The sequence below is a fragment of the Prunus dulcis genome, chromosome 7, assembly GCF_902201215.1.
Source record: "Prunus dulcis chromosome 7, ALMONDv2, whole genome shotgun sequence".
Classification (NCBI taxonomy): domain Eukaryota; kingdom Viridiplantae; phylum Streptophyta; class Magnoliopsida; order Rosales; family Rosaceae; genus Prunus; species Prunus dulcis.
The window spans coordinates 3,420,507-3,433,498 of record NC_047656.1 but is presented as its reverse complement, the minus strand read 5'-3'; the positions used below and the strand labels follow the sequence as shown (position 1 = coordinate 3,433,498).

The following is a 12,992-nucleotide window of genomic DNA, read 5'->3' as shown; positions in this document are numbered from 1 at the left end:
TGCAAGAAAAATTAAGAAACAATTGGAAATGCAAGAAATATTAACAACATATTGAAAATGCAAGAAATATTAACAACATATTGAAAATGCAATAAATATTAACAAAATATTTAAAATGCAATAAATATTAACAAAATATTTAAAATATATATATATATATATTAGGAGATTAAACTTAATAAAACGAAAATTATAAAATACTTACCTCATTAATACGATTTTCCCTGCTTCTATAGTTGTCCATCGCTTTTGCCAAGGCATCTCTCCATTTTCCCAACTCTTTATTGAGAATTTTCCACATACTAGATAATTTCATCTCCATATGAGTCGACCCCGGAATATTTTCACAAAATTCGGCATGAATTTTTTTCCACATATGAAAAAATTTCATCTCATTGCCGGATACGAGACAATGACAAATTTGGAGCCAAGCCTTACACAAGGAAACATCTTCCATGGTGCTCCAAGCCCTCCTGTTTCGATAGAAGAAGCCATAAAAATAAGAAATAAAAATACAATGTGAAACAGAGGAAAATGTTGAGTAAAGAGTGAATAATAGTAGAAGTATAATAAAATGTATGAGGATTAGTGTCGAAAGTGAAGGGTATTGATAGGTATTTATAGAAAAAAAAAATCAGAATTTTTAAGAATTTTTTTAAAATTTTTTTGATTATTTTTCATAATTTTATTGTCCAAAAAATGCCAGCCGTTGGATTGGATTCGGAGAAGCAGATAGGAGCGCTGGGGGCGTGACACGTGGCTTCTGCCCGTTGGAGGTTGCGTCGCACTGACGTCACAACATGTGGGCTTCACCTCGGGCTGAACTGGCCTTTGGGCCTCCCAACCCGGACTTGAGCTCACTGCTATAACGAGTTCCCCTCCCCCCCGCCTTGGGCTCAGCTCATTGCTGGAGTTGCTCTAAGAATGGCAAAGTGGGTTGTACAAACGAGCTGGCCCACGCCCAAGCCCAATCCCAAGCCGAACCCCAAATCGAAAAATAGTCATCAACATCCTCTCTCCTCCTCTATTTGTTTTAGTCTATTTATTTCTTGAGAGAAAAGCCAGTGTCTCCCTATTTGTAGCTTTCTCAGTCGAGCTCTCAACGACACTCAACCCAAAAGAAGAAAGATGAGCAGCATTGGAACAGGTTACGATCTCTCAGTCACCACATTTTCTCCTGATGGCCGCGTCTTCCAGATCGAGTACGCCGCCAAAGCCGTTGACAACTCCGGGTACCTTTTCCCTCTGAAACCCTACTTTGGTTCCCCGAAAAATGCAATACTTGTCCAAATTTTCAATCCACGCGATTTTCGCTATCTGATTTGGGACTTTGGAGGTTTTTGTAATTGTCCATTAATTGTTGCAGGACTGTTATTGGGATCAAATGTAAGGACGGCGTTGTTATGGTAAATTTTTTTTTTCTTTTCTTTCTTTGTAGTTTAATAAATAAATGTTTTTCAAAATTTTAGTTCTCATCCTCTCTGGTAAACATGGGGTAATTTTTATTTATTTATTTTGAATTTCAGGGTGTTGAAAAGCTTATAGCGTCGAAGATGATGTTGCCAGGTTCCAATAGAAGGATTCATTCTGTTCATCGCCACTCCGGCATGGTATTTACTTGGATTCTCTTACAGTTTTACTGTGAAAAGTGGGCTCTACCCAGTCCTACTAACTGAGCTCAGTAATGGTTCATTTTTCTTTAGGATCTTAATTTATCTACCATTGTTAATCAAGGATGCCAAGATTATGTTGTGGGCATGCTTAGATAGATAATATGTTCGATGGTCACTTATAATGTGGGGAAATCCATATTCCTCATTGAAAAATACACTTTAGGCATCAACAATATTATTTACAAGCGAAGTTTTTTATATAGAAATTACACTATAGCTTGTACTAGGCGAGAAAGGAGTTCACTTTTGCCGTTGGGTTATCTGAAAGTTTTGTTGCTCTGGCCTCTAGCTGCTTTTTGAGAAGAAAATAGGTGTTTCTCTTGCTGCTTAGAAGTATAAGATGAAATCTGAGAACTTTAGCAGTCCTGGTGCTCAGAGAGTCTGACTACATTTCACAAATCGATAGACTGTTTCTTTTTCAGCCCTAAACAAGAGCTACTAACATTGTGAATGTCTTTGATGTAGCCTCCATATCTTAAGTCTGTACTCCTATGCTTATCACTAGGATTCTGAAATAAAAGAAAGTAGCATACAGACTGCTGCTTATTTGAAATGCGGCCTGGAATTGAAAAGTCACTAGATATGGTTGGAATCTGCAAGACTGGGCTAGCCTGATTCTTATATCCCTGGGTGCTTCCTTTATGATTTCGTTCGTAGGTTATGGTCAAACTGGTGATATGATATTCTAAGCAGCATGTGGATTTGTATAAACCATTGCCAACTGTAGTTTGATACATCATAGACCGATATTGAGATATTCATAGAATGTATGATATTTTGTGCCGGCTTTAGATTTTTTGATATCTCATGAGATTTGTCTGATAATTTTGGCGGTTCAATTATGACCTATCAATCTTAGCGAGAGAGCTGACTTTTAAATTTAGTTTTTGATGCATTTTATGATGTTATCCAATTACAGGCAGTTGCTGGATTAGCAGCAGATGGAAGGCAAATTGTTGCCAGGACCAAGTCTGAAGCTAACAACTATGAAAGGTGTGCCTCTCTCTTTGAGTTTTGCCTACCAAAAAAGAAGAAAAAAAGTGTTTCTTGTTGTTTGGAACATTTAAACATTCTCTCTCTCTCTCTCTCTCTCTCTCTCTCTCTCTCTCTCTCTCTCTCTCGTGGATTTGTGTTAATATATCCTCCCCTTACTTTCCTTTCCTTTTCTTTATCAATTTTTTGCTCTAGTATAATTTGAATGGACAGGTTTGTTTGGCTGGAATCCTGTATTTAAATATTAACTTGTGATTGGTCTAATCAATGGGTAAATTAAAAAATTTGTTTTGGTTGGTATACCCATACTTTGGCTTTTCATTTAGTTATATTAGTCAATAGACAGGCTCACCCTTGTTCAGATTACACTTGCATGTTATGGATGTGTAAGCATGCGGTTGTAAATTTTCAACCATTGCCATTGAACATTTTTCATGATGATATCTGAAGTATTTCCCTGTTCTGGAGAATTCTCTCTGTCTCCCTCTGCCTCACCGCATGTTATAATAGTTTAATACTGCTGATACCTTCTGAAAAATGCAAATATGTTGCTGGTCCCCTCACTTTGTGGCTACTATCTACTTCACATTATGCTTGTGTTTTCAGGAGTCGGGACTTGCTTAATGTTTGTTCGATGCCTGTTAATAATAATGGACATGACTGGTCTTTTTGTTAATATCCTTTTGAATTATCTAGACAATCTGGTTGGTGAACAAGTTTTGAAACTCTCTATAGTAATTGTGTGCATGTATAATTGTGATTACTCTTTTATTCTTTTTTCCTCCCCATTCTTGGAATGATTACTACTTGCTATGTGATGATTGACCCTTGAAATTGACCTCTGGGGTCCACCCGAAATTCAAATGGTCTGTGTATCTTTTATCTATTCATGTTTTTACATGTTTATTTAATTTTTATAATTTTTCTGCAGTGTGTACGGTGAACAGATTCCTGTTAAGGAACTTGCCGAACGTGTTGCTAGCTATGTGCATTTGTGTACGCTATATTGGTGGCTCAGGTTTGATGAGAACTCGCAATTCCTTGTTATCATTTTAAAGGTTCTGTTTACACCCTCTTATTATTTATGAAAGTTGTTATGCAGACCTTTTGGATGTGGGATAATCCTTGGCGGTTATGACAGAGATGGGCCACAACTGTACATGGTTGAACCTTCCGGCATTTCTTATGTGAGTTTATTTTTGTATCTTGTTATTTTTCTGCGTAAGAATTGTATTTATTCCTTTTTTTTAATTTAGCATAGTATTTTTGTTGTTGACGTGTTTTGTATTAATACTGCTCTTGGCATTTCTTCTAGAGGTATTTTGGTGCTGCAATTGGAAAGGGCAGGCAGGCTGCTAAGACGTAAGTTGAGAGATTGTTTTCTAAATTTTTGTGACAATATTGCAGCATTATCTTGTTGAGAAATTCCTGATTTATTAATGCGGACTTGAGTAGTAGAATTTGCAATATGGCCCATCTTGGTCCCACTGAAAGCTTGTGTACCAAATACTGCCATTAGGGAAATCCACTCAAATGTATCCACAAAAATTTCGTATCAATTTGGTCCATCTTGGTCCCTCTGAAAGCTTGTGTACCAATCAGTCAAACATTAAATCAAAATTGGTCTACCAGGCTGTACACAGTCTATGCTAACAAGGATGCTTGAACATTTGTCTTTTACAATTCGATAATAGCATTAATGTTAAATTTGTTCGTTCTTGAAATTCTATCCTTTTGTTTATTATATTTTATTGTGCTGAGAAATTTGAAAGATGATACTGGTATATCTATATCGTGTAATGGCAGTGAGATTGAAAAGTTGAAGCTTTCGGAATTGACTTGTCGGCAAGGTGTTATTGAAGTAGCCAAGATGTAAGTGGCATACTCTATGAATTCTTTGTTGGCATGTTGTAATTTGATGATGGTGGCATCTAGGTACAGATTTTTAATATATGTATAGTGTTATTTTGTAACAAGGTCTCTAAATAAGGGTTTGTTTCTCAACTATTACATGAGATGTGGCCGATAAATATGCAAAGAGGTGTACATTGGGTAAGATGCATCGAGCAGGCCCTTATTTCAGGACCTTATTAGTGTATATGCATGCATGTAGGTATGCATGTATATCTACATCAAACATGTGACCTTTGTTTTTCGATATAAATAACTCTTTCTTTTTACTTTTCCTAAAAATTCAATGTAACCTTTTCAAGACAAACAGCTTTTTCTTTTGACAATTTTTTTCTTCAAAATTCAGTGTACCTAACAAGGATGCTTCATATTTGATAATATTGGTTGTCATATCATTATGAACAAGATAGAGGGTCGAAAGCCTTTTTTTTTCACTGGGTGCACTGTTTTATCTACTGATAGGTCTAAACTGTTATGGGCCCATTTCTTTTTCTTTTTATAGTTCTTTGTGGAAAATGAGAGTGGGTATGGGAGATAAATTGAACTGTGCCTTCGTAATTACTGTATAAACTATAATAGACAAGGGAAAACGAAAGAGTACTAAAGTGTGAACTGGCAGAAATCTAGGCAGTTGCCTTTGTGCATTTTTGGTGTTCATGTAAGAAAAAGAAAGAGTTGCAGAAATGAGAACTGGGTAAGGGCCGAATTTCCCTTGGTCTCCCTGCACTGTACCATGAAGATTTTGGATAAGTTTATTTTGCTACCCATATGGCAGATAATGTTGGGTAAGAGATACATCATAAAAAGTGTACGGCAGGTAATATGTTGGATAAGAGGTAAATTATACAAGTCTATTGTAAAAGTTAATAATTCAGTAACCTTTAGGCCTCTTTCTTAGTTGGGTTTAGGGGTTTTGTAGCCCTTGTTTTTGCAGTTCTTGATTGTGGGTTTTGTTGTGGCTCTTGTTTTTGTTTTTGGCTTAGCTATGTTCTTCTGGGGTATGCGCTTGTCTTAACTCCTCAAGTAATCCTTTTTATCCCTCAGAAATTTATTTTATCTTCCAGAACAAAAGTACTTTTTTATTAGCCAGATGCATCTCACTCACTTCACTCACAGTTGCATCTAGTCGTCAATATTTTGAAATGGAACTTTTGATGTTGTGGCCATCTCACCCACTCCATTTTTAATTTTATTGCTTTCAGCAATAAAATTTGTTTCTTAAAAAAAAAAGAAGCTGTGGCATGTTGCATGAGATTGTTATAATTATTGGCTTGTGTGTCTTTGAGTATGTAGTTCTTTTTCTCAGACACTAGATTGTTTCATATGCTTCATGAGTTTGCCATAAGATATATCATGGAATAATGTGCTTGTTCTAAAGAGTGATCTCAATAATAATATTTTTCATGCTACTTTCGCCCCCCATTCCTGAACAATATTGTGCTGGTAGAAGACATCAAAGCATTTATGTATTTATGCATGTCTCATGATGCTCAATCTCAAATTTCTACTAACTGTAATATTCAATTATGCCAAACAGCATTTATGGAATCCATGATGAGGCAAAGGACAAGGACTTTGAATTAGAAATGAGCTGGGTCTGTGATGAATCAAACCGTCAGCATCAGAAGGTATCTAAAGTTTGCTTTTGAGTTCAAGAAACTTGCAAAATTCAAACTAATTTCAGATACAGCTTTTATTTTTTCCAATTGCCTCATTTGTTTCTCATACCATCATTTTGTGATTAAAAGTAACATGTCATTAATATGTAAAGTTTATCAGATTTTAAAAAAAATTATCTTTCCTTTCCTTTACTATTTCCTTTTGATTGGTTGTTAGGCCACATTCCATAGCTTTTCTTATTTTCTTAGGGAGGGACCTAGTGGAGAATGGTACATGACCTAGAACCTTTATCTCACTTGGAGATGTAGAATGTACATTTCTATAGCAGGCTCACAAATGTATTCAACAAAAAATTGAGAATATTTCCAGAGCCTGAGCAGAAACTCTTTATTTGTAGCAATGGTTCCTGACCTGTATGATTAATTTTCCATCTTAATTTATTTGTGAAAAACCTTGTCATCGTGTTTTAGTACTGTTAATTTGAATACAATCCTCTTTCAACGGTTGCTATTTGTACTACATTTGCTGACCACATCTCCCATAGAGGTAGGTGGTCAGTAAATGTGGTACAAAATATTCGTATCTTTCGGAAGGCTCAGCTGTTTCAGTCGTTTTCCCCTGAAAACCAAGTAATCTAGACTGGTATAGGATTTAGAGATTGTGTTCTTTGATGTGCCATAGTGTTCAGTTGTGCGTGGTTCCTAGCTACAAGTGCCAACTTTAATGATATCTATTATTCATGTTCCACTGTGCTTAATATCTTTTTGAACTTCTGCATTTTAAGCCCCATATTCAAATTGATGATTTAACATGGGAGGGAGATTATGATTCTTTTGAACCAATATTTTTCCATTGCCCTTCCGTTTTCCATTATCACTACTGCATGGTATTATAATGTTTTCGTCTTCATCTGTGTTTTGTTTTTGTTACCTTGTAGGGTAGTTCCATGTGAAAGCCTGTGTTGCATATTTATAATTTTATTTTTCAATTTTCAGGTTCCAGATGAGCTTCTAGAGGAAGCAAAGGCAGCAGCTAGAGCAGCATTGGAAGAAATGGATGCAGATTAGAAAGCTAATGATAATATGTTATTGTTCTGATGGTTTTATTTCAGTGAGTCCTTGTGCCTACTCAAACTAGTATGTCTAGAAAGAAAAAAAAGAAAGAAAAGGGGTTAATGGGATAAGATTGATGGATTTTCATTAGCCAATTTGACTGCTGTAGTAGTCTTGTACCTTATGCTGTTCAATTTACCAACATTGCGGTGCAAACTGTATCTGTAGGATGTTTGAGAAACAGAGTTTCACTTACATTACGCACGTTGCCCCTTTACTGCTAATGGTAATTCTGTTATGTGAGTTCACTTTTCTTTTGCCGGAGTTTGGCTCAAAAGCAATTCTAGTCACTGATTTCAATTTTCTCAATTTCGTCATTGGTACTTGCATTCGATAACAAATCAAGTCACATATCTCAATTCCGTCAGTTTAATTGCCTGTGCTAAATGTGTGCAGAGGCAAAATTATATTTCAACCCTTTAAAAAAATTAATAAATCCAGAAGTGGATGCAGATGGTGATGCTTTCACGTGGGTAACTGAGATTTTCGAGAGCATTTCTTCTTTTCTAAACTGGATCTTGGTTTTCAAGATTGGAGCTTCGAAAGTAGCATAAACTTTTTCGGGCCAAAAAGGGACCTTGGATTTTACAGTGAGACTGTATGAGAGCAAAACTTATTTGGCAAGTGGGGTAGACGGAGAAAGAAAGTGAAGACGAGCATATCGAGCCAACTTGGTTGCTGCGTTCATGGCCTCTAAAGTACAAAAACAATAAGCTATACTTTCTCTCAAAAATACAAAATAAATAAAAATTATCAGAGAGTTTTAGAGCCATCCAGCCCTCACCTGAGAAACGAAAACAAAGAAAACCAAGGAACAAAAATGGAAGCAACGATGGGATTGATTACGGCTCTCTCCGCCCTCCTCTCCCTTCTGCCCCAACACTCCTCTGATCAGCTCTCTCAAGTCGAGCTTCATATTTGGGTGGGTATAGCTGGTGGGGGTGGTTGGTTGCAAATAAAGGAGAAATGAGAAAGGATTTGGAGATAAGGATGGTGGATGGGGGTGGGAGAAATAACTGGGTGGTGGTTTTTTTTTGGTTTTTTTATTATTAATTGTTTAAAGAGTGAAAATACAATTTTGCTCTTGCACACATTTAGCATGTGCAATTAAACTGACGAAATTGAGAGATGTGACCTTGTTGATAGGGGAGATCGGTTATGTTGGACGAGGGTCTCGAATCGAGCCAGGGCCGGAACGTACCCTGGGCTGTTGGGTTGACTCAATCTTCCTGGACAACCTGCACACTTCAAGCAGCTAGATCATTAGACAAGGGGGAGCTGGCGTGATACCAGTCGAACCCCCTCCGATGGCTAAGTTAGTGGCTGGTTTGGAGTAAGGAGAAGGATACAAAGTTTCTAGGTGAGAATAGTTATTACCTTTGTCGCAATGTAGGTGAAGAGTATTTATAGAAGGATGTTAAGGCCCAAAATGTCACAAGAAGCCCAAAGATGTTTAAAGCCTAATATAACATATAATGTTGGTCATACGTTAATCTAAGTTGTATTTTAGGAATTTATCCACTAAATAAATATATAAATAATGTACATGTCATGCCAAACAAATAATACATTATCATATGCTAAATCAGCCGACAAGCTTAAGTAGGGCCAAGCCACATACATGCATGGGGCTTGCTGAGCGAGTTGTGGTGTGGATAGTTACAAGGATTCATGAGGCCCATTAAAGGTTCAAAAGAATTGAGGTTTTGGGCTGCTTGGGAGCCCTAAAACACAAGCCCATTTTCTTGAGCCCGTTGAATGGGTAAGCAGGGAGAACGTGCCAATCTTCCAGCATTAAATCACCAACCACCAGCTTCTTCTACCTGCATCAAAGCCAAAGTTACTCGTATTTTCTTTGAGCACCAAACCCTTTCAGCAGCTCTAAAACTAAGTTACGGTGCCTACTACTCAACCCCAACTTACTAGCACTAAAAACACAATCAAACATTATAAATCATTTTACTATGTCATCAACTTCTGCCTAGGGACCCGCTCATTCATTGCTTGCTTCAGAAATGTTGGAGCTCCAACGGCTATAAAAGGAAGCAATGATAATCCAACGAGGGGAGGACAACCAGCAAGCCATACAACACCCAAGCCTAACCCATTCATCTCCTCATTTTCTACCAGGAATGCAGAGGCAAGCTCACCCTCTACTGGAAATCACATAGCCTTGGGCATTCCAAACCCAGAAACAAGCCTTACCATGCTTCAACAGCATTCAAGTATCCAAATCCTTAAACACAGATTAACAAGCCATACCCAAGCCATGCCGTAGAAATCCAAAGAGCTGCCGGAAGAGCCGCTGGAAGAAAAAGAACATGAAGCAAGCTCATCCTCCAAAAAACCCATTGCCGTAAACACACAAAACCCAAGCCTTCCTCCATCATGCTTCTCTTCTTTCATAAATCACTCCAAGCTATGAACATTATCCAGAAACCATCTCAAGCCATCCCAAAACCAATCACAATAGAGCAAGCCATAGTGTCACTGCTGGAAAACACTCAAGCTTAACCCAAAAACCATCATATTCTTCTCCCAGCAACCAGAAACCATTCCCAACCCTAAAATATCCTTTATCCAGCATCCCATTTCAACTCAAGCAAACGCTCTCTCGCTAAACTCATGGAGACTTAGCTCCCACACCACAAGCCTCTCATGCCAAGCTTATCAGCTATTGTATGCCTCATAGCAGCCAGGAACATCTTCTTCTTCAACATCTTCTCCAACACCATTTCACTACCTGTAACACATATTTGACTTCAAGAAAGGCACTTCCAATATAGCAAAATCAAGCAAAATCATTCCAGTACCTGTTATACATCAAAACCTGCAAGGAGCTAGCCATTGAAGATGACCAGAATATTCCCTAAGAATCATCATTCTTTCGGGATATTTTGGGGCCTAGTCCTTGAACCCAGGCGAAGGGGCAACGTCACTCTCTCTTTACAGCGGCCCAAGTCCACTTAGAGCTGCTGTAACAAAAAGGCCCCTACATAAATAGTGACTCTACTAGGGACTAGGGCATTAGTGCTGTAGTGGCTCTTGAAAAATCACAAGCTTTAGAATTAGAATTCATGCAATTGCACTACAACAAAATTTAAAGCCTTCTCAGACAAAACACCTTTGTGAAAGGCCCATGGGGGCTTAGGCAAATTCAATATTCATACCACTGACAAGCTACGCAACCAACCGCACATTCAAATGACTTGGGGGCTTCCTACCAAGCAAAATCAGAGAAAGGAAGAAAGTCATGCCAAGCAAATCTAACAAACAAAAAGAAGTCAAAATGCAAATCCAAATGACTTAGGGGCTTCCTGCCAAGTGAAAAAAAGGGGGTCAAGCACAAGCATTTCAAAGTTTCTAATGCAAAACCAAGCTTTACCTCGATTCCAAGAGATGTGTGATTCAACATTATTCACATCTTCCAACAAGTCCAAGCCATGTACATTCACCCAACACCATTTCCGCCACTTTTAGTATCTTAAACATTTTTCAAGCACTTGCCTTATTTCAAACCTTTTCAAACATCCTGCATATGTGCTCCTTAACCTCCAGAACTCAGTCCATCCTTGTAACAATTCAACAAACTCATTGCATCTCTAAAATAAATAAATAAATAAAAATAAATTTATATAAATAAATAAAAAACTCAGAGCAATCTTGACCACTAGCTCGTTCTCTGTCTCACCCAAAAGTCTCCGTGTCAAGCAATTCAAATCCTCAATAAGCCTTCACATTGCAAGTCAAGGTGAAAGCAACCAAAAAAAAAAAACTCATCTTCATGCTATTAAGTTCCTAGCAAATCAGTAAAGAGATGGCATTTCTCACGGAGTCTCTCAATCAAGCCTGACAAAGGAACAAGAGAATATATTAGACAAAAAGCAAGTAAATTCATAAATCAACCCTTTACCAGACAATACAAAATTTCCTTTTTGCTTACCTCAAGTGTAGGAAGAGTTAGTGGCAAGTAGTTATCCTTTTCTTGACAAACCAAGTAATACCAACCCAACAAGCCATCTACAGGAGAACAATTACCAAGAATCATGTTGCAACTCCAAAATTGAATCTCCACCATCTGCCAACACATATAGCCATTGTTGAAAACTTACCCAAAGCCTTCACTGTTTTCGGAAATACTTGTGCACCTCGAAATATTTCATAGTCTGGGAATACGTAGTGCAATAGAAGGAGCTCATCAGTGGATCTAAGTATTTTCACGTCACTGTCAAAAAAGGCAATGAAGGAATTGAAGTTATACTCCCACGATGTATGTACATTCTCAGGGGAAAGCCTAGTAATCTCACAGACATTATCTATGTTGGAAGCATTAGTATCGGTCTCAAAAGGTATCGAAAGGATAGTCGTAGTATTAGGATAGGCTCGCTGGTCAGTGGGTTAAGGGGTATTTTGACCTGATTGAGAAAGTTGGTGAAAAATACCTCTCCTTGCACTGGAGCTTCCTGGATGATGCTGAGGAGAATCTAGCAGAACAAGGTGAAGGGCCGCATACGGAGGTGATGGCTCCCGAGACCGACCCAGTTGTTCAAGGTGCCAACCTGGTTAAGCCAGTAGCTGAGGTACTTTAGGAAGAGTTTGGGGTGGTCGTAGTACCTGATAGGGCACAAGCTACAGATGTTTGAATTTGTGTTATACCCCATTTGCCCTGTAGTTATTGTAACAAATTAGGAACAATGCGCCAGCCCTTGGTCGGGCTCGGTGTAATTTTGTGACGTGTTGACTGTGGCTTCTTTTAGTTTGGAGTAATGTTTTGGGATATTATTTGAGTAATATAGTGTTGGATGTTGATAGTTTATATATTTTGATTTCTTTTAGTTAAGGATGGATATTTTATTTGTATTATTTTCACAAGTATTGAGTTTATGTTTGGTATGTGAGGATTGCAAAAGCGAAGCAGACCAAAGGTTATGCAAGAAATGAATGACAAAACATAAGATTCCATTAATCACATAATAAGTAGGGTACAAGGATTTCGAACCGAGCACAGCACTGAGTCAGTAGTTCGCTACCATGTGTAGTGCTCAGAAAGAAAACATAGTAGATGGTAAACAAAATAGTAATATGATCGGGTGGAGTCTCCTATTGTGCCTAAGGACAGTACTTCCTTAGGTGCTCAGCTTTCCATGGATATGGAAATTGTTTGCCATTTAATTGCGCGAGCTGATACGTTTCGGGTTAGGCAACATCGAGGACTTGGTATGGTCCCTCCCAGTTGGCCTCCACGGTACCAGCGGTTCTATCCTTGGTTATAAGTAGTACTTTGTGGAGAGCTAAGTCCCCTGGTTAGAAGTTACGCTCGCGTACATGCTGGTTGTAGTACCGAATTGTTTCATGGCTGATACGTGGCAAGATGGAGAGCAGCGCAGAGTCTATGCTCTTCCAATAGGACCATGCTAAGAGAGAACTGCTCCACATTCACCTTGGGTGTATAACGGTTGACCCGATGTGTGGGGACACCGACCTCAACGGGAATGATTGCTTCGACCCCAAAGGCCAAAGAATATGGGGTTTCCCTTGTTGAAGTGCGCTCGGTGCAGCGATAGGCCCACAAGACCTCTGGTAGTAGTTTCGACCAAGCCCCCTTCTTGGCCTCCAACTCTTTCTTGAGTGTACGCTTGAGGAGTTTGTTAACAGCTTCCACTTGGTTGTTTGCTTGAGGGTG

The 12,992-nt window shown here is 38.3% G+C and overlaps 1 protein-coding gene across 2 annotated transcripts; it reads left to right on the top strand.

Moving 5' to 3' along the window:
- Nucleotides 1-1,013: 1,013 nt before the first annotated feature.
- LOC117634727 (proteasome subunit alpha type-3) lies at nt 1,014-7,563 on the top strand. Of its 2 annotated transcripts, XM_034368925.1 has the most exons (10): nt 1,014-1,232; nt 1,367-1,406; nt 1,527-1,610; nt 2,593-2,666; nt 3,598-3,684; nt 3,769-3,853; nt 3,982-4,028; nt 4,473-4,538; nt 6,115-6,205; nt 7,193-7,563. In XM_034368925.1, the coding sequence occupies exons 1-10, from the start codon at nt 1,129-1,131 to the stop codon at nt 7,262-7,264; spliced, it is 750 nt and encodes a 249-aa protein (XP_034224816.1). In that variant the 5' UTR covers nt 1,014-1,128; the 3' UTR covers nt 7,265-7,563. The 2 variants fall into 2 exon arrangements, with proteins under 2 accessions (XP_034224816.1, XP_034224817.1); XM_034368926.1 differs by lacking the exon at nt 4,473-4,538 and having other exon boundaries at nt 1,025-1,232.
- The last annotated feature ends 5,429 nt before the right edge of the window (nt 7,564-12,992 follow it).

Bases quoted from the DNA above. Each gene is read 5' to 3' on its own strand.
- LOC117634727 (XM_034368925.1), top strand. From the start codon at position 1,129: ATGAGCAGCATTGGAACAGGTTACGATCTCTCAGTCACCACATTTTCT. The intron at 1,611-2,592 runs GTATTTACTTGG...ATCCAATTACAG, and splicing joins TTCATCGCCACTCCGGCATG to GCAGTTGCTGGATTAGCAGC. The intron at 3,854-3,981 runs GTGAGTTTATTT...CATTTCTTCTAG, and splicing joins AACCTTCCGGCATTTCTTAT to AGGTATTTTGGTGCTGCAAT.